Below are 22,206 nucleotides of genomic sequence, written 5' to 3'. Positions count from 1 at the left end.
CCTCTCCTCAGGGCTGTGTTGTCCTCTCCTCAGGGCTGTGTTGTCCTCTCCTCAGGGCTGTGTTGTCCTCTCCTCAGGGCTGTGTTGTCCTCTCCTCAGGGCTGTGTTGTCCTCTCCTCAGGGCTGTGTTGTCCTCTCCTCAGGGCTGTGTTGTCCTCTCCTCAGGGCTGTGTTGTCCTCTCTTGTCTCCTCAGGGTTGTGACAAGATCAAGCAGTCTGCCACGGGGACCAAGAGGCGTGTGTTTGTGGTGGAGACCATGGGGGGCTTCTGCGGTTACCTGGCAACCATCACCGGCATCGCCGTGGGCGCCGACGCCGCCTACATATTCGAGGACCCCTTCAACATCCACGACCTAAAGGTGAGACCAGAGCGTGGCCGACCGCTTGACCTTTCAGACTTATCCACGCCTCGCTGAGACTACTGTAACGACCTTTAACCTTTCACAGACCAACGTGGAGCATTTAACACTACAAACGCCGCGCCATTTTCACCTACAATTACAACGGCCTAAGTCTTTAGAAGGGAAGCTGTCAATGACACACGAAGACCACTAGATGGCGCCTCTTGTACATTAGCCTGCCTCCGCAGCCGCAACCTGTGCTCCGTTTATTTATCCAAAATATATTACCACGCTTCTGCTTATGTTTATCATGCACTGTTTGTACAGAATGAGCATTCTGACATTATGGCTGATAGATAACCAATCATGTGACCACTGACCACATAGAGCCAAAACCTTTTTCTTTCTTTTATTTTTTTTAGGATTTAATATTTGATGTAATGTTTTCTTGAGTGTAAAGTGTGATGTTTTTATTTCCTGTAGTTCTGTTTTATGTGATATTTCAATGTCCTGTAGTTCTAAATAGTAAATAGTTTATAACACCAGAGGCCGTATTTCCCCTGTGGATTTACCTGCCCAGGGACTGCTGATGTAATTTAGCTACCCAGCTAATTCAGGGAGAGTCAATGTCCATTGTCCCTTTTAAATAAACAAATAAATACAAATAAAGAATATGTGCATTAATTGCACATAAACAAACAATATATTATATAGGCGCAATATGACATGAATAAGTGCGAGTCGGCTTTAATAATGCAATGTATGCAATAATGCAAAAAATGTCATGCAGATACCCTACTATAACGACCTTTAACCTTTCACAGACCAATGTGGAACATTTAACAGAGAAGATGAAGAAGGATATCCAGCGAGGTCTGGTCCTCAGGTGAGAGATGAGAGAGTAAACAACCCTGTCTCGTGTTAGGGTTAAACAACCCTGTCTCATGTTAGGGTTAAACAACCCTGTCTCATGTTAGGGTTAAACAGCCCTGTCTCATGTTAGGGTTAAACAGCCCTGTCTCATGTTAGGGTTAAACAGCCCTATTAGCATAAACAACCCTGTCTCATGTTAGGGTTAAACAACCCTATTAGCATAAACAACCCTGTCATGTTAGGGTTAAACAGGCCTATTAGCATAAACAACCCTGTCTCATGTTAGGGTTAAACAACCCTGTCTCATGTTAGGGTTAAACAGCCCTATTAGCATAAACAACCCTGTCTCATGTTAGGGTTAAACAACCCTATTAGCATAAACAACCCTGTCATGTTAGGGTTAAACAGCCCTATTAGCATAAACAACCATGTCATGTTAGGGTTAAACAGCCCTATTAGCATAAACAACCCTGTCATGTTAGGGTTAAACAACCCTATTAGCATAAACAACCCTGTCATGTTAGGGTTAAACAGCCCTATTAGCATAAACAACCCTGTCTCATGTTAGGGTTAAACAACCCTATTAGCATAAACAACCCTGTCATGTTAGGGTTAAACAGCCCTATTAGCATAAACAACCATGTGTTGTTGCTCAGACATTGTAATGAATTAAGGAGGATTTCACAGTGGAGAATTGCTGCCTTACTGAAACCTAATTAAACCTAATTAAACCAGGACTTTGTCCAACGTGTTAATGAGACAGATTAGAAAAGAACAATTCCCTAGACTCAGTAACTTTGTCTACTACTGTGGAACCTTTTTCCAGTGGACTGCAGAGCTCTTAGTATGGCTTTTCACTGGATTGGCAGTGACCTGAAAACTACAGTATGCATTGGGATACTACAGTATATTCACACATTAAGAAAAGAAAAAACTGCCCTAAATTAGTATAATATAAAATATAATAATAGTAGTATAGTGTGTATACTATATATATATATATATATATATATATATATATATATATATAGTATAATAATACAAAAATATCCCTAATCCTAACCCTAACTGGGGAATGAATGCCTCCCCCCCAAGTACAGGTAGTGTCTCATGCTGTGCTGGCTGTTTCCATAGGAACGAGAAGTGTCACAAGCACTACACCACAGACTTCATCCACAAGCTGTACTCTGCAGAGGGGCGGGGCATCTTCGACTGCCGCGTCAACGTGCTCGGACACCTCCAGCAGGTCTGGGACCAGCTAGCCTCATATTTATCTGTTCTATTATGTTTTATTCTCCAATGTTGTAACCTTGTACTGGTGTGCTGTCTTGGCCAGGCCTCCCTGAAAAAGAGATTGTAATCTCAAGGGACCTCCTGGTTAAATAAAGGTTAAATAAATGAAACAATTATAAAATGTAAAAAAAAATACATCATAGAGCTCAAATGAGGCCCAACCTAACAAACAAGAGTGTAAGATTCACTAAAGTATTTGAAGTTATATGGTCGAACATTACAGTAGCATCAAAAGATCACCTAGACCAGAAACTTAGAAATATTTTAAAATAATAATACCTCCAGCAGGTCTGGGTTCAACTAACATCATAGAGCTCAAATGAGACGTCTAAACCCAACCTTACAAAGATGGGTTGGGTTTCAAGTTATGTATTCTATATGCTACTATGTCACTTACGTGGTGTCTGTCTTTAGGGAGGGTCCCCCTCGCCTTTATATATGCTACTATGTCACTGACGTGGTGTCTGTCTTTAGGGAGGGTCCCCCTCGCCTTTCTATATGCTACTATGTCACTGACGTGGTGTCTGTCTTTAGGGAGGGTCCCCCTCGCCTTTCTATATGCTACTATGTCACTGACGTGGTGTCTGTCTTTAGGGAGGGTCCCCCTCGCCTTTCGATATGCTACTATGTCACTGACGTGGTGTCTGTCTTTAGGGAGGGTCCCCCTCGCCTTTCTATATGCTACTATGTCCCTGACGTGGTGTCTGTCTTTAGGGAGGGTCCCCCTCGCCTTTCTATATGCTACTATGTCACTGATGTGGTGTCTGTCTTTAGGGAGGGTCCCCCTCGCCTTTCTATATGCTACTATGTCACTGACGTGGTGTCTGTCTTTAGGGAGGGTCCCCCTCGCCTTTCTATATGCTACTATGTCCCTGACGTGGTGTCTGTCTTTAGGGAGGGTCCCCCTCGCCTTTCTATATGCTACTATGTCACTGACGTGGTGTCTGTCTTTAGGGAGGGTCCCCCTCGCCTTTCGATCGCAACTTTGGCACCAAGCTGGGTGTGAAGGCGGTGCTGTGGCTCACTGAGAGGATGGCAGAGAACTTCAGACAAGGTATGTTGACAGGAACTGTTGCCATGGTAACAACAGACCAGTGACATGGAGAACAGGAAGAATGAAAAAGAACCTCCATGTCTGTGTTTCTACCTCCATGTCTGTGTTTCTACCTCCGCCAGGCCGTGTGTTCGCCAACACAGCAGACACGGCGTGTGTCCTTGGCCTGACCAAGAAGGTGATCTCCTTCATCCCTGTGACAGACCTGAAGGCTCAGACTGACTTTGAGTAAGTAGAGGTCGTCCTCCTCCCAGAGCCAAAGCCTGACTGCTGCGCATTTAAAATGCAATCCATTGAGGAGAAAAAAAGGACCGCGTCCGATTATACTTCTAGTATTGTGATTGCCAATGGCCCCTGGTCTTGCATAGATTTATTTTTCTTATGATGACTGATGGATAGATGATTCACTTACTCAGACAAATGTATTTGTTGTAAGTCGCTTTGTATAAAAGCTTCTGGTAAATGCAATGGTTGTATGGTTTCCTATCAAAGTCCTTAGTTAGTTTTATAGGTGATGTCAGACTGAGATCTCTTATCTCTCACTCTGCAGGCACCGCATGCCCAAGGTGCAGTGGTGGCTGAGCATGCGTCTGATGCTGAAGATGTTGGCCAAGTACCAGACCAGCTTCAACGAGTACGTCCCCGGGGAGATAGAACACGTGACGCGCCGCTCCCTCAGCATTGACACCGGGTTCTAAACGTTCTAGAAGCCCTGGGTTCTAAACGTTCTAGAAGCCCTGGGATCTAAGCGTTCTAGTTCTAAGCGTTCTAGTTCTAAACGTTCTAGAAGCCCTCTGTTCTAAACGTTCTAGAAGCCCTGGGTTCTAAACATTCTAGAAGCCCTGGGATGTCATTCCAGCCTCTCTCTCCCTCCCTGATGCCACCAGTCCTGTACCCCCCCATCACCACAAGAAGTCCTGTACCCCCCCATCATCACCAGAGGTCCTGTACCCCCCCCCCCCCATCACCACCAGAAGTCCTGTACCCCCCCCCCCCCATCACCACCAGAAGTCCTGTCTCCCCCCCCATCACCAGAAGTCCTGTCTCCCCCCCCCCCCCCCATCACCACCAGAAGTCCTGTACCCCCCCCCCATCACCACCAGAAGGGTGCTTACCGCTGTGGTGTGTGCCTCAGACTGACCAAACCTACTGATGCCAGCCAGTTCCTTGTGTCCTTTAACAGAAATATCACTTTTAGTAATAGTTTAGGTACTGAAGGAATGTAAAGTAAGAGTTTATGTATTGGATGAGTAATTTAAATACTTATTTGTATAAGTATTGTCTTATTCAAATTGCAAACATAATACTTTTAGGGCCCAAAGGCAATATATACATTATGACCAAGCAAAGAATGTCGCAAAATGTCTAAAGTTATGATACTGTAACATTCTCAATGATTGTTTTTGATTTTCTTTTTACGTAATCTCTAATACCGCAATGTGCTACATTTGTGAGGTTTTAGAATGTAAAGGTGCTCTTACAAGAATGTAAGATTCACTAAAGTATTTGAAATTATATAATCAAACAGTAGTATCAAAAGATCACCTCGACCAGAAGCTAAGAAATATTGTACGTACAGTAAATGGTGAAGTAAGGGAAATGGTAAGGATGTTGTTTAATTGCACTTATTAGAACAGGCTTTTACTGCGTCACGATGAACACTAGATGTCTATGAAACTGCTGTATCCATTATGTAAACCCTTACCTGTGATATTGTAATGGAAATAACTTTTGTGTTTAATGTGACAATGATCTCATGGGACCAACACTTTCAATACTGCAGTTAGTTTCAGTGATCAATCAGTGATTATGTCACCAGCCGAACTGAACAGCAAATCACTCAGATATTATATAGTCAATATAATATATAATCAATATGCAGTACACTAAACACGTGCAATTACACCTGTGGTATATTTTTTGCTTTGTATGTTGTTGTTCTTACAATAGAGATGTCGTCAAAGCAGAAATGTGAGTAAATGTAATTGTGATGCATTTTGATACAGACCCAATGTAAGGAAATGCCATCAATAAAAACAGTTGATAGTTCTGTGCATTTTATTTAATTACCATATGTAAAAACAAACATGTTAAAATGTTAAACAAACATGTTAAAATGTTAAACAAACATGTTAAAGTGAAAAATAAACCAATTTCAAGATCACATCTTACGTGGAATTTCCATCCAACAGTTGAATAGTCTCAACTATAATAATATAATTGAATAATTAATAATAATAATATAATTGAATAATAATATAATTGAATAGTCTCAACTAGTCTCTAATACAACAGGCATAGAGTTAAGAACAACAAAAACATCCGCATTATAACCCCAAAGGATAACCATTGCCGGTGGTGTTGGTATGTATGTAGAGTTATTGTACTTCCAGCAATTGTTGTAAAAATCAACACAAATTACAACAGGAAATCAGGGACAGAAACAGGAAACTCATTACACAACCCTTTGTGAAGTCTTCACTGCAGCAGAAGCTTTTCTAAAACTTCCCAAAGTTAAAAGAGAACGGGAAGGCATCCCCAGGCCCCTGCGTCTCGCGGCTGACTGAGGTCTGCTCGGGGGTCTTGGCACCGAAAGAGAACTCGAAACTATCTTCTGACCTTTCACCTTGGTCAATCAGGAAGCCTGCAAAACAAACAAGTACATGACACTTCACATGAAGTATTCATTCATTAAGCCCAGTGTGAGAGATGCAAACAGTACAGGCCAGAACTTCAACAATAGAGTATGTTTACCACTGGAGTGTTTGGATCCAGAGGGTTTCTGAAAAGACACAAGCGTTAAGACAAACTAGCAACAACATTCTGCACAGATCATTTAGCCACAAAGCTCTGCAACATGTAGACTGTTTCTATATGTGACTGTTGTACTGTATGTGTGTCCATGGGTTGTTCAATGTTGTGTCTGTGTGTGTAAGTTGTTGCTGCTGCTGTTGAAACAGGCCTCTCTTGAAAAATACATTTCATCTCACTGAGACTAACCTGTATGAATAGAAAACTGGTACCTTTTCATCTCACTGAGACTAACATGTATGAATAGAAAACTGGTACCTTTTCACTGAGACTAACATGTATGAATAGAAAATTGGTACCTTTTCACTGAAGTATGAGCTTGTAAAAGAGAAAGGGCTTTCCTGCAACGGACAAATGGAGATGTTTTAATTCAGATTTGGACATTAAGTCATCTTTGCAAAGATGTGTCATTCTCTAGTTGCTCTTCCTCACCTCCTCTTGGGAGGAGCCCAGGTCAAACCCAGAGAAGCCAGGTGTGGTGGGAGTCGTGCTCACGCCGAATAGAAAACCTGGCGACTTCGCTTCAGAGCCGTCCTGGCGGCCTGGTGAACTCCCGGGGCTACTGCTGAAAGATTTAACATGACGTTGAACTTTAGTCTTGACACTACGGGCTGGTTTCCAGGACGCCCGTACCCGAATCGCAACGGAGTTTAGACAAAACCACGCCTATTTCCACATATGACGTACACGATGCGTGAGGGAGGCGAGAGGGAGATGTTGATGCTGGATCACAGTTAAGGTTAGGGTTAAGCCCAATTTATACTTCTGCGTCGAATTTACGCGCGGCTACGCCGTAGCCTACGCAAGGGCTCTCCCAATTTATAGTTCTGCGTTGGTCGGTCTGCGTCGCCCTGCAATAGGCTAGGTGCACGATCTCACTACTTCCTGAAAGGCACCTGGCATGAACATATCCTGTCTCACTCTATTGGTTTAATTGATTAATCAGCTGTGCACTGTGTGTTCCAACGGTTTACCGCACAGCTGATTAATCAATTAAACCAATAGAGTGAGACAGGATATGTTCATGCCAGGTGCCTTTCAGGAAGTAGTGAGATCGTGCACCTAGCCTATTACCACTTGATCCATGTTTCAAATATGGCGGTCTAGCAGCGGATGAGAAGCGGAAGAAAGAAGTCGGAATCACGTGACGCTACCAGGCGGACCAATCACAGTTCTTACGGTCTGTGTAGGTGTGCCGCGTAGTTACATTTTCGGAGAGGTGCGCGAAAAGGTACGGCGTAGGCTCCTGGCCTACGCAGGCTACGGCGTAGATTTTACGCAGAAGTATAAATTGGGCTTTAGGGTTAAGGTTAGGGTTGGGTTTAGGAAAATGTATGCTAGCTATGGTTAGGGTTAGGGTTACGGCCGAGAGCTGCGGTGTCCATAGCAACGCAGCGGGCGACGCACGTCACACAGAAGTGGGCGTGGTTTCGTCTAAACTCCGTTGCGATTCGGGTAGTCGTTCATCTCATGGAGATTGTCCATTGAAAGTGTGATTGAATCCCGGACTAGGCCTAATCTTTGTCTGGGAAATTGCCCCATTATTTATGGTAGTAACAACAGGGAATCAGTGGGTTATCTTGTTCAGTATGTACGAATTCTTAAGTGTGGAATGTCTTACTTGAGTGAGAAGGTTGGGGTGGTGGAGTAAGCTTTCATTCGTGCAGGTGAAGACTGAGGATGGGTTCTCACAGGTGAGGACTGAGGGCAGGTCGCGCCCCCCTCATGTTCCTCCTCACCAGCAGGGTGCGCTGCCTGCTCATCTCCCTCTGGTTCTCCCTCCTCCACCTCAGGCTCCAGTACCTTCGCTATGTTAAGCTGCTCCACCTATTCACAAAAACCTTTCTTCTAATTTAGCTTTCACATAAAATTCAGTATATATAACACAACAATTCTCCTGCATTGCATATCGGACATATGTCAGACAGTAAGCATCTGGTTTCTGTTTTCCAGGGTTCCCACACCTTCTGAAACATCAAATTCAAGCACCTTTCAAGGACTTACAAGACTCAATTCCCTCAAATTCAAGGACCTAACACAGCATAGTTTGAGACAGATCTAGATGAGAATTTAGTGGGGATCTAGAGGGGAATTCAAGCACTTTCAATGATCCATGTCTATTTTTAAAAACTTTTAAGACCTTGATTTTTCTCAAATTCACAAACTTTCAAGGATTTCAAAGACCCGTGGGAACCCTGTACAGTAGTCCTACATGTTGGTCAACAATATACACAGGACCTGTTCCTCTGCTCCGCATCCCTGGTCCTGATCCATGCTCTGATCTAGAGGATAAATACAAAAACAAAACCATATCGAAACATTTTAAAATGTCTAAAATCTTCTCCATTGTTATAAATACAAATTTGTAACATGATAGTAACGATCAGATCTCAAAGTGAAGCATTGTTCAGTTATAAAAACACCACATGTTACTGTCCACATGTGACTCTGCTATAAAACACCTTACCCATTGACTCTGATATAAAACACCTTACCCATTGACTCTGATATAAAACACCTTACCCAATGACTCTGATATAAAACACCTTACCCATTGACTGTTATAAAACACCTTACCCATTGACTCTGGGTTTGATGGCAACTCGAAACTTGCGTCTCCTGTTGCATCTCGGCCAAGGTTTCTCTCCTGATTCTCATCAATCATTCCCTCCACCACTCTCTGGTGACAACCCTGGAAAATGAGTCCAGGTTCACGAGAGCTGGCACTACGCATGCTGAAAGACGTGTAGTGAGCGACCACTTTCGTTTTGTCGAATTGGGTTAACGATACCCAATTGATCATTTAATTACATTACTACTCAATCCTAAAACAAAGAATCTTCGCTGCATGATGTCCTTATGGCATTTCTGCTTTAACAGGACGCTAGAGACAGTAGAGATTGACAGGAAGGATGGGTGAGAGAGGGGGAGATGAGACATGCAGGAGATGTCGACGGCCAGAATCGAACCAGGGACCCTGATGTTTGTGCATGCCCCTTAGTGTGCTACACCACCCCCTTCATTGCATGATTGATCTGTTCTATTCACCGCCCATTATAGCTACACAACACCGGGTAAATCACTAACTGAGAGAGGCCAGAGTGAGAGGGGTGACGTTAGGGGCCAGATGTCTACCTTGGGCTGGTCGAGGTGGAGGGAGGGAGGTGTCTACCTGGGGCTGGGTGAGGTGGAGGGAGGAGATGTCTGCCTGGGGCTGGGTGAGGTGGAGGGAGGAGATGTCTACCTGGGGCTGGGTGAGGTGGAGGGTGGAGATGTCTACCTGGGGCTGGGTGAGGTGGAGGGAGGTGTCTACCTGGGGCTGGGTGAGGTGGAGGGAGGTGTCTACCTGGGGCTGGGTGAGGTGGAGGGTGGAGATGTCTACCTGGGGCTGGGTGAGGTGGAGGGAGGTGTCTACCTGGGGCTGGGTGAGGTGGAGGGAGGAGATGTCTGCCTGGGGCTGGGTGAGGTGGAGGGAGGAGATGTCTACCTGGGGCTGGGTGAGGTGGAGGGAGGAGATGTCTACCTGGGGCTGGGTGAGGTGGAGGGAGGAGATGTCTACCTTGGGCTGGGTGAGGTGGAGGGAGGAGATGTCTACCTGGGGCTGGGTGAGGTGGAGGGAGGAGATGTCTACCTGGGGCTGGGTGAGGTGGACGGAGGAGATGTCTACCTGGGGCTGGGTGAGGTGGAGGGAGGAGATGTCTACCTGGGGCTGGGTGAGGTGGAGGGAGGGAGGTGTCTACCTGGGGCTGGGTGAGGTGGAGGGAGGAGATGTCGACATAAGCGTGAACGTCGTCCTCTGGCTGATGTTCTGACTGGCTTTCCTGCTCTGCTGCTGCATTCAGGTGACCAGTAACGCTGCACAACAAAGTCAGGTGTAGAGAGACAGGTGTGTAGACAGGTGGGGGGGTCCAGGTGTAGAGAGACAGGTGTAGAGAGACAGGTGGGGGGAGACAGGTGTAGAGAGACAGGTGGGGGGAGACAGGTGTAGAGAGACAGGTGTAGAGAGACAGATGGGGGGAGACAGGTGTAGAGAGACAGGTGTAGAGAGACAGGTGTAGAGAGACAGGTGTAGAGAGACAGGTGTAGAGAGACAGATGGGGGGAGACAGGTGGGGGTCCAGGTGTAGAGAGGCAGGTGTAGAGAGACAGGTGGGGGTCCAGGTGTAGAGAGACAGGTGTAGAGAGACAGGTGGGGGTCCAGGTGTAGAGAGGCAGGTGTAGAGAGACAGGTGTTTAGACAGGTGGGGGGGTTCAGGAGTCAATAAATAAATACTACAGATACTCATATTATTAACTTTTTACTGACTTTGAACCTAAGAGAGATCGAAAATAGTTCTGTTGAAATGAACGGTCCGAAGGCCTACCTTTCAGATTGGTTCTTGATGGGAGATGAATCGCTTGTTTGACCTAGATGGGGGAAATGACTAAATGGCTAAACTAGTTTTCCAATGGACCTATCGCTTAGCCACGCCCCCTTTGAAAACTTGGACAAACAAACAACGCTTCACTGACAGTGACTGACTGACCGACCGTGACTGAATGACATTCAATGACTTACAATGGCGGGAGTTGGCAAATTTCTGATTTCTGATTTACCACAGCAAGTAATAGAATATTTTGTATATTAGCGATATATGTGTTTGTCCGAGTTTTCTGCCTGTAGTGACTTTTGCTGGATACGATTGGACAATTTATATTTCGGGGCGTGGCTTAGTGATAGGTCCATTACAGTATACAGTACAAGACATTTAGTGAAACAAAATGAGTTAAAGTTAAAGTTAATTGACCTTGTAGATGCTGAAGTTCCTTCTGTTTTGCAAGTATTTGTTCCTCATGAGCTTGGATCCTACATTCTATCTGTTCTTTCTCAGTCTGGAGCGCCAGAAGGGTTTTGGCAAGAGGTTGTTGGTGGCAAAGCTCTTTGCGCTGCTGGTAAAGCTCCCGGTAGAGTTCTATTCTGTCTTTGTACATTTTCCTTGGGTTGACAAATGGGAGTTGGGAGGAGTATTAATACACCGTCATTGTTCTGGTTTGTTGAACAGACTGTCGGCCAAAAGGGCACTAAACTCACATGTCTTGATTACAGTTCTCCTGTGCCCTCTCTAGTTCCGCCTGCAATGTCATCTTATACTGCTGCAGATGGGTGCTGTGACCTTTCATACTAGAGAACAGAAGTTAGTACCTTGATGAATTCATTAAATCAGCAGCAGGCCTGTACATACAAAACACGACTTAGGACAAATCATATAAGACAACATTTCTAAATTCAACTAATAGCCAAATGATTTTCATGTACAGTAAATGCTCAGATATATATTACTTTCCTAACAACAATAATTATACTTCACCTTTTTGCACTGGCTTTGAAATGCTTCACAATAGCTTGTTTATGATATGATTCCTCCTCAAGTTTCCTTATCTTTGTTTTGGTTTCTTCAATGAAAGACTTCCTCTCAGCAATGTTATCTTTGATAGCTGGCGTGACAATACAACAAACTGTTTAATGAACACCAATCCTAACTGTAACAATTAAAATAAATACATCTCACAACGTCTTTAACATCTAGCTATCATTGCCTTTGTGGGGGAACAGGTGATGTGGGCTTGGGAGCAGCAACACTTGACTATAACATAAGGTCAAGAAGGCCTCTAAGCCAAAGCTGCAATACAGACCTCCTCATTGTAACTTACAGGAGGCTAGGCAGCTGCCTATAGTTCTCCCTGACGTCTCTGTTACAAGATGCAGTCCCATCCAAACACAACACCTTTCAACAGACAGGCTAGTTACTAGTATGCTTGCATAAAGGTAGAGTTTCACTTACATTGAATCTGTTTCTTTGAGTCGTCCTTCTTCTGAGTCAGCTCACGGGTCTCCAAGGCTACATGTCCCCATACAGATCAGATTTACATGGTTAGATTTACATTACCATTAGCTAATGTTAGCTTGTGACCAATCTTTATCACAGGACTTCTAAAAATAAATAATAATAATAATAAAATATTACCAAGCTGGAGAAGGAGTTTATCCAAATCAACCAAGGTATCCTGATCGGCCATTACAGCAGGTGAGGCTGAAACAAGGAGTGGCCTTTCTTTAATGTACTTATTATTCATACAACAGTTAGCTAGTAGTTACAGCTAACAGGCTAATGTTGCTAGGTTACAGCTAACAGGCTAATGTCTAACTTCACCTACCTGTGTAGCACAGCAGTGTTCGTGGTGTGGCTGTAGTTCTTGTTTGATATTTTAAATGAAGAAGTTATTTAAAGCAGCTAGCAACCTTTCACCTTTCACAACCTTTCACTTTCACAACCTTTCACTTTCACAACCTTTCACTTGTCAACCTTTCACCTTTCACAACCTTTCACTTGTAGGTATTTAGTTGAAGTCGCCTCGCAGTGTACTCCAGCAGGCGGCTCGCCTCGTTACTGACCGTTTGTTTTGCGCGACAATTGGCAAGTCCCGCGAGACCTCCAAAATTCCGCGTTTATTTTGATAAACCTCGCGAGATTGGATTTTCCTTTAGCGACATCCGCCCTCCATATGATACTTCTCAGTGTTTAAGTTTTAAAATAGTTTGAAGTGTGAAGATGTTTGTGACAATTTGATGACAATTCAGTGTCAAGTTATTTTAAAGTTGGTTTTAAATGTGAATTGTTTTAACTGGAATGTTAACAACATTTTGTGTGAAGATATTTGACAGCTCCCTTGTTGAAATAATAATATGGACTGGTTTCATACAGAGCTTTTATACCCACATGACATGTTGTTATACCAGAGCGACGATGATCATGTTTGACAAATGCTGAATACAATTAAAACAATTCCACTGAACATGATTATAGTTGCTGAATCTTTATTTCATCGTTTATTTACTTATTCATTTGCCTAGTCCAATATTTATTGGGTTGGGGTTATCCATAGAGATAGTGTTGTATATGAGTTCCCTTAACACCAGACTCTATGTTATTGTTTAACTGACTAGGTGCATGATCACTGATGGGGTAATCTAGACACAAATAAAACCGATTCTTTAAGAGACAAAAGTAAGTACTTTTAATTAATTGCGACAATGCCTTATTACTGCAATAAGTGTAATTCCGTTTTCGGATTAAGTAAAATTGGACATTTGTTGTGTCGCTTATTTCGACAATGGACCAGAAGAATAAACAGTGCATTGCAGGCCTGCTCTAATCCTCTGTCCCGCACTGCCTGGTCGTGGATTAACATTTTTACTGTAATCGGAGTCTTCCATCGGTGTGTGATTGGGCGGCCAGAGGTGTATGGAAGCATATAGCTGACTCAATTCAAATGCTAATGCAATATGAGATTGCAATTGCATGTTCCACTTTTGCATGCATTCTTTCAGACAATATTCAAATTCAAATGCAATTCTAATGATTTGCATTTGCATTTTCATGTACCCGATGTGCACATTCGCTGTCAATATTAACATTATAATGGAAAGCCATTTGACATTTAATTTTCAAAGTCATGCGCTGCTTTGTAGCTGACAAAATTCAAAAGTTCATTCTAATGTGCAAATGACTATGCAATCCCAAAATAGCATATTCATTTGCCACTTTTGCCTGCGTTATTTTAGTCAATATTCAAATTGTAATGCAATAATGTGAATTGCAATTGCATTTACATGTTCTAGGAAACACATCCGCTTTACAGCTGACAAAATTCTAACTCTCTATGCAATTCAAACGCATCCGGGTACTTTGCTCTCCCGTCATGTCCACGCCCCTTTTTGGGTGATAGAAGTGGAGAAGTTTGACTGGCGGTCAATGGACATTTCTGGTCTTTGCTACTTTAATCCGATAAAATAAGAAAACCGTAGTGCTTTTTAGATATTAGGAGCCCAAATCCGATGGCCAGTTAGGCAAACTATTATATAGTGTCGTTGCCGATCAATGATCGTAGGCATGAATATGATTTAGGGGGTATTTAGTATAACAGGCTGGTTTATTGTGAGTTTACTTGTTTGTTTATTGCATTGATCACCGTATTGAGAAGTCATATGGTTATGGGGGGTGATATTGCAAAGGTAATTTAAGCACCTGCGCACCTTGCATGGCGGTAGTGGAGAGAGAGGGGAGCGATGTATTTTTGTTGACCGCATTATACGCATATGACGCAGATGAACCACTGACCTCATGTCTTTTAGCTTGCTTTTATAGTTGTTTTTATTTTCTTAATATTTTTGTCTTTATTTGCACTTGACACCACGGACCTCATTGTCTCTTAGCTTGTTTTATAGTATTTTCGCTTTTTAATTTGTCTAGTGTGTAATATTTGTGATATGTTATGTGTGTTTGTGAATATGTGAATATGTTTTTCTGTTTTTGCACCTTCAGAAGAACCACTACAATGTCATTGTATAGGCAACTGTACAAGGACAATAAAGTCTATTCTATTCTATATTCTATACGCATTGTTTGTTATTTTTCTGGTTTTGATCGCTTATGGATTATTTTTGTACGTCGCCAAGTTTGATTGTTCTATTCAATAAATGCTCTAAAACGTACTTTTCATCTCAGCGGATTGTTTGGCGCGTCATACAATTACCAGCCCAGACCCTGCTTGGGTCTCTCAGGGACTTTTTACTTTTGGCTCTATCTATCTATCTCGCTACAGGTGTCATATAAGCCTAACCCATATCCTGTCATATAAAAGTACCTTATTGAATCTCCAGGTAATGTAGGCTATTTCTGACATCCATCACTTTTGCTGTCGTTAAGATACTTTATTTTTCTGTTTTGGTAGTCTGTCCAATGTGACACTTGCCCTCCTCCACCGGCCCTAGTTTTGGATCTAGCTTGCTGTTCATTATTTTCATGATAAATCGTAGCTAGCTATAACATCTTCATATACACCATACAGGCTGAATACTGATTAACAGTAGGCACTGATTAACAGTAGGCAAATGCCCATTGAACAGATGTATTCATTATCCTTCTTAAGAATCTTAAGAAAACTAATGTAACACTCTCATCTGGGGATTTACACGGCAAATCAAATGAAGAACTACAAATCCCTGATGACAGGGAGATGACGTATGACTGCTCTGATGAATCAACCCCTATTTCATAAATGTTCTCTATATAACGACGTCGATCATTGATCTGCAACGACACTATATAATAGTTTGCCTAACTGGCCATCGGATTTGGGCTCCTAATATCTAAAAAGCACTACCGTTTTCTTATTTTATCGGATTAAAGTAGCAAAGACCAGAAATTTCCATTGACCGCCAGTCAAACTTCTCCACTTCTATCACCCAAAAAGGGGCGTGGACATGACGGGAGAGCAAAGTACCCGGATGCGTTTGAATTGCATAGAGAGTTAGAATTTTGTTTTGTTTCCTAGAACATGTAAATGCAATTGCGTATCACATTATTGCATTACAATTTGAATATTGACTCAAATAATGCAGGCAAAAGTGGCAAATGAATATGCTATTTTGGGATTGCATAATCATTTGCACATTAGAATGAACTTTTGAATTTTGTCAGCTACAAAGCAGCGCATGACTTTGAAAATTAAATGTCAAATGGCTTTGCATTATCATTTTAATATTGACAGCGAATGTGCACATCAGGTACATGAAAATGAAAATGCAAATCATTAGAATTGCATTTGAATTTGAATATTGTCTGAAAGAATGCATGCAAAAGTGGAACATGCAATTGCAATCTCATATTGCATTAGGATTTGAATTTAGTCAGCTATATGCGTCCATAGAGGTGGCAGGGCGGAGTTAGTGCTATTCAGGAAAACCGTCTGCGAAGCGCATCTGTATCGCCGAACAGGAGCGGTGCCAAATAACATCATTATACACCAACATAATATTACAATGACATCATCTCAGATTCGGTAGTCAATAATTTTAAGGTAAGATCACTCATGTTTTAGTGTGTTCTGCATGTGTTCTACACCGGTATCTCTGTGGACAAAAGAAGGAACATTTGGGGGTGATTTAAAGGGAGAGGGTCAGCTGTTGAAAGGAAACATGAACATTTCATATTATTTGTTCTCGTTTAATGCCGATCCCAATTAACAGTAACCAGTGTCCTTGTGCAATAATGCACACGTGTAAAACGTGTTGACAGAATTTCCGTTTCAATTGTGTTTTTTAAACCCAACGCCGAATATCTGTCCTCATGTCCTCATGGGCTCTGCCATCATGAGGTTTGGTTAGTTCAGCCTCAGAAAAGGGTGTCGGCGCTTTGCACTGTAGCGCATACTGTGTGTCTATCTGACCCTGATGGAAGACTGATGCATACTGTGTGTCTATCTGACCCTGATGGAAGACTGATGCATACTGTGTGTCTATCTGACCCTGATGGAAGACTGGTGCATACTGTGTATCTATCTGACCCTGATGTAAGACTGATGCATACTGTGTATCTATCTGACCCTGATGGAAGACTGATGCATACTGTGTATCTATCTGACCCTGATGTAAGACTGATGCATACTGTGTAACTATCTGACCCTGATGTAAGACTGATGCATACTGTGTATCTATCTGACCCTGATGGAAGACTGATGCATACTGTGTATCTATCTGACCCTGATGTAAGACTGATGCATACTGTGTATCTATCTGACCCTGATGGAAGACTGATGCATACTGTGTATCTATCTGACCCTGATACAAGACTGATGCATACTGTGTATCTATCTGACCCTGATACAAGACTGATGCATACTGTGTATCTATCTGACCCTGATGTAAGACTATTGATTAATGCGTTAATTATTTCATTGTCATCATTTGCGATGCTTTGTTGCCTCAGTAAAGGCTGCGGTGGCTTAATATATGGATGGAGACTGAAATTAAAACGTGTTTTGACAGCCATTGGTAACACAGATTTTTATTTTATTTTTAAAGTGCTGTCATTCAATGCATTAGATGATATAAATCCTTAAACATGCAATGAATCATCATCATGAGTCATAACCGTTTTTTTATTCTGTGGGTTCAGTTATTTAAATCCCACAGAGGATGAATGCTCTTACAGAATGGACACTTAGCTGTGGACTGTCCACTTAGACTATAGGTTAGCCTAGAGGCTAGAGAGGCCGGCTAGCAATCGCAAGGTTGCTGGCTCGATCCCCGCCTCAGGAGGGAGCTGCATGTGACCTTGAGCAAGGCACTTAAACCCTAACTGTTCCAGCGCCTCTGACTATGGCTGACCCTGTGCTTTGAGAAAAAAAATTAAAAATAAAAGACCAAGAACAATTGACTGACAAATTGATTGCATGGCAAATAAAACATTCTTCTTCTTCTTCTTCTTCTTCTTCTATTTCAAAGCCAACGGTAGTCCTCGCCTAAGCAACAAGAGAGCCGTCCCGGACAGGACAGTATGGCCCAGGCGGAGCAGCAGCCCTCGGCGGGGGGGGAGGGCAGCCCCCAGCTGATCTCCCTGAGGTCAGAGGTGTCTGGGAACCACGTGGAGGAGGGGGGGGACGTGGGACCCGCCACCCGCCGGAAGAGGAGGAAGAAGAAGGAACCGCGGCCGGAGTCCATTATCGTGTACCGCTCCGACGCCACCCTGGAGAGGGCCTCGGGGGAGGAGCCAGGAGGGGAGGAAGGGGCGGAGAGGAGCGCAGAGGAGGGGGCCAAGTTCCTCAGCACACCGACGGGTGAAGGTGAGAGACGCAGTCGCCGCAGTCTGTGTGTCGCTCTCTCATCAGACTGATCTGTGAAGACACCTACTGATTAGTAATTGACTGGACTGGATGAGTCACTTTTCTTTCCCAGCTGCCCCGAGGGGGCGATGCTCGATCGAACACACCATAACTCTCCAGCTATCACTGATGGTCATACTGACAGCGGTCTATCACTTTGCATCATTTTCACGACATTATTCTTGTCTCTGCCCACTAGAGACAAGTAAAACGTCACTGTATGTTTTTTATGAAATGGCTTCAATGTGTGGTGTGTGTTGGTGTGTGTTGGTGTGTGTTGGTGTGTGTTGGTGTGTGTTGGTGTGTGTGTGGTGTGTGTGGTGTTCAACTGACAGTTGAAACTGACCGCTGTTTTGCCACTGGTGACGGTGTTGTAACTTGTGTGTTTGACAGGAGGGTGGAGCCTACCCCCTGACAGCCGCTACGTCACCCTGACTGGCACCATCACCCGGGGGAAGAAGAAGGGTCAGATGGTGGACATCCATGTCACGTTGACGGAGAGGGAGCTCAGGGACATGGCCCGGTCCAAGGAGCGGCTGGACGCCGAGTGCGAGGCGGGAGAAGGGGGTGCCAAGCGACACTGCGGACTGGGGTTCTGCCAGGGGCCCCACGTGGTCCTGTGGAGCCTCTCCTGTGCCCCGGTGGTCTTCCTCCTCTCCTTCATCACCTCCTTCTACTACGGCACGCTCACCTGGTACAACGTCTTCCTGGTGTACAACGAGGAGCGGACATTCTGGCACAAGATCACCATCTGCCCCTTCCTCATCGTCTTCTACCCCGTGCTCATCATGCCCATGGCGGTGTCCCTGGCGCTGTACGCCGCCGCCGCGCAGGTGTCCTGGGCCTTCGCAGAGTGGTGGCTGTCGGTGCGGGACCTGGAGAAGGGCTTCTGCGGCTGGGCCTGTGGGAAGCTGGGCCTGGAGGACTGCTCGCCGTACAGCATCGTGGAGCTGCTGGACTCTTCCGACAACTTCTCCGGGACCCTGCAGAGCAAGGCGCCCGGCGGGGGGGACACCCAGGCCCAGACCTCTTCTGTGTGACCCTGGCGATGTGGACCGATGTGTTAACCCCCCCCCCGGTTGTTCAAAACGTCTAATCTGGATCAGAATCTGGATCGCTATCCAGGATCAGATCGAGTTGGCTGATTTTCCTCCCTTATATGACTCAAAATCAGCCAGATAGATCTGATCCTGGATCAGAGAAGAGAAGAGAATCAGGATGATTCTGATCCAGGTTAAACGTTTTGAACAACTGGGCCCTGAGGTCTCCGACTCCCTTGTCCTAGAGAGCTACTGGGGGTGTGGGTATTAGTTCCAGCCCAGCACTGAACTGACCCATGATTCAGTGAATCGTGAGTGACCCGATCCCAGACTGACGACCGATTGTTGGAAACAGTTGTGTTAGGCCTGGGCTGGAATGTAATGGAGAGGGAGTGAAGCCTGCTTGGGACACGCCGGACACACCCACGGATCTGAAGCGTGTCATTTTTCGTCTCCACATTGAATTTCTCTTTGTAAGATATTTATATCTCTTTTAAAGAACTGTATGTAATGACTGCTGTGCGTACTGTAATCAACAAAACAGCATACACTTCAAATGCATCGATTCACAATCACAGTGAGTGTTTTAACATTGTTTTTTGCTTGCGGTGAGTTCTCATTTTGCACAATTGCATCGAATGAAGGTCAGTAGTTTCTGTAGCTGTTGTCATAATCGACTGGCAGAGGCAGACGTTTAGTGGTGAATTAAACTTTTGTTTTTGTCATACTTTTACATTTTAGATACCAACAGGTGCTCATCACTGATGTTACTAACACAACTCACGTATCTTGTCTTCCTTATTCTGGGTCAGTTTCTTCAGTGAAGTGTGTTCTTCCGGATAATATTTGCATCATTGGGTTGGCTCTTACAGTGCTCCATATGGTAATGTTTTAAGTCGTATTTAATTTATTTCAATAATGTTTGAGACCACTAGCTACTCTAGTTCTAGTAAGTGTTGTGAATTGATGTTTTGTATGAAGGGATCGTTGAGAATAACTTATAAAAGGTCCAGACTCAAATCGATCTGTGAAACAAATTGATATACCACAGTTATTTGTTGATATACCACAGTTATGTGTTGATATATCACAGTTAATTGTTGATATATCACAGTTATTTGTTGATATACCACAGTTAAATGTTGATATATCACAGTTATTTGTTGATATATCACAGTTATTTGTTGATATACCACAGTTATTTGTTGATATATCACAGTTATTTGTTGCACTGAAACCCTGGAAGATTGTGATCGGGAAGGTCAATTAAAATGTACCCGGATCGAGGGACACTAACTCTGTTTGTATGTAGATGTGTGGAACCAAAAGCAACAACTTACAATAGTTGCTCAGTTGTTGGTTTGTACCAGCTCTGTGCTGTTGTATGAATGGTTAAATCAGAGTCTGGCATTTTCAAATTTTCACATCAAGTGTGTTGCTTACCATGAGATACAATGTAAGGAAATAAATTATAAATGATTTTCACAGTTTAACAATGGAGTCATTTGTGATTTTTGATCAGCTCTGACATATGCGTCCAGGCCCAAGGGTTAGGGGTAATATGAGAATAACTCCTCTGCTAGGTCCATAATGGCCGTCTGAGATTGTAAAAGATAGAACTCTTTGTATGTCGGCATGCCCAGCATTACAGCGTTTTATCATGTTCTTTGGTGACCACATTGAATACATTCCTGACAGAGCAGTCTCTTTAATCCATCTATATATATTTTAATCTGTCAAAAATACAGATGGCACTGGGTTGGATAAGGGGCTTTAACAACATGTCTGATGTTCTCCACATGATTCGTATTGTTAAATCTGATTATCAGGCACCCTGGAGTTGGCAACATATGGGCCAGCAAAACCAGCTGATGCAGTGTTGGGGAAGCTCCTCTAAACATATTATATAAATGTATTTAATTGAATACCCAATTATTTCCCTTTAAGGAAACCAGTTGAGCTACACTAAAGCTACCCTTGAGAGAACTATAGTTTGTCAAACTAAAGCTACGTTGAAAAGGTAGTTAATTACATTGAAACTACTTCGTCCGACCCATGACCAGTCAGTTACTGACTGAGAGAAACTGAAGCGCTGTGACATCAGATCAGAATCGCTTTTATTACATCTCAATGAACACAAGAGTAAAATTCTTTGGCTTTGGTTCCTCAACATTGGCATTGCAGCATTCAGATACAAAATCACAATAATAATAATAATAAGTAAAGTAAATAACTAAAATAAGTAATGCTACAGTAATAAAGTAATACAATGGTGGTACAGTGGCTAAAAAATGCTGTGCAAAGTACAATAAGATGAAATGCAATATAGCCTACCGTATTTACCAGACTATAAGTCTATACGTTTTCATAGTTTGGCTGGTCCTGCGACTTATAGTCAGGTGCGACTTATATATCAAAATATATATAATTTAAGATGTTTTTAAATGTTAATTCATACTCATAATTTATAATTCATAATTTTCCTCTTCATGACGCATTTTTTGACTGATGACTCCGGAGCGACTTATAGTCCGGAAAATACGATAATACAGTACAGTAGCAAGTGGTCAAGTAGTTTACAAGTAACCCAGTAATGTGTAAGTAGCTGTAATAATTGCTAAAAAAGAATTAAGGGATCACTTAATCATCACATTATAACACCATAAGTCAGTTAAACTTCTGGGATATCGATCTGTCCAGTTAGGAGGCGTGAACGACTGTTGATCAATTTCACCGGCTTTGGTACAAATGAAAACAACAGGTGGACAGGAGAGACAACAACAGGTGGACAGGAGAGGCAACAACAGGTGGACAGGAGAGACAACAGCAACAAGACAACTCCCCAAAAAGGAAATGGTTTTGCAGGTGGTGGCCACAGACCATTTCTCTCTCCTTATCCTGCCCAACTGATTTTTCTCTCGTTTGGCATTTTGCTAGTGCCCTTGTCACTAGTACTACTGGTAGCATGGGGCGGTACCTGCAGCCCATTCAGGTTGCACAGGTAGTCCAGCTCCTCCAGGATGGCACATCCATACGTGCCTTCACAAGAAAGTTTGCTGTGTCTCCCAGCACAGTCTCGAGCGTAGAGGAGA

General features: G+C 43.3%; 2 protein-coding genes across 2 annotated transcripts in view; both read left to right on the top strand.

Annotated features, from left to right (window-relative positions):
- pfkla (phosphofructokinase, liver a) overlaps nucleotides 1-4,470 on the top strand; it is a 28,911-nt gene extending 24,441 nt beyond the window's left edge. The window contains exons 17-22 of the mRNA XM_080535418.1: nucleotides 195-359; nucleotides 1,166-1,227; nucleotides 2,349-2,460; nucleotides 3,462-3,561; nucleotides 3,684-3,789; nucleotides 4,112-4,470. Of these exons, the coding sequence (XP_080391544.1) occupies nucleotides 195-359; nucleotides 1,166-1,227; nucleotides 2,349-2,460; nucleotides 3,462-3,561; nucleotides 3,684-3,789; nucleotides 4,112-4,259 (693 nt within the window). The 3' untranslated portion in view covers nucleotides 4,260-4,470. The remainder of the gene's footprint in view (nucleotides 1-194; nucleotides 360-1,165; nucleotides 1,228-2,348; nucleotides 2,461-3,461; nucleotides 3,562-3,683; nucleotides 3,790-4,111) is intronic.
- Nucleotides 4,471-17,749: 13,279 nt separating this feature from the next.
- On the top strand, nucleotides 17,750-19,114 carry tmem169b (transmembrane protein 169b; the record flags this gene model as incomplete). Its single annotated transcript, XM_080535419.1, has 2 exons — nucleotides 17,750-18,035; nucleotides 18,468-19,114. The coding sequence occupies 2 exons, from the start codon at nucleotides 17,750-17,752 to the stop codon at nucleotides 19,112-19,114; spliced, it is 933 nt and encodes a 310-aa protein (XP_080391545.1).
- Nucleotides 19,115-22,206: the final 3,092 nt, after the last annotated feature.

The sequence above is a fragment of the Nansenia antarctica genome (assembly GCF_963989245.1).
Source record: "Nansenia antarctica genome assembly, chromosome: 7".
Taxonomy (NCBI): domain Eukaryota; kingdom Metazoa; phylum Chordata; class Actinopteri; order Argentiniformes; family Microstomatidae; genus Nansenia; species Nansenia antarctica.
The sequence above is the reverse complement of the archived record's forward strand: the minus strand, read 5'-3'. Positions and strand labels throughout refer to the sequence as shown.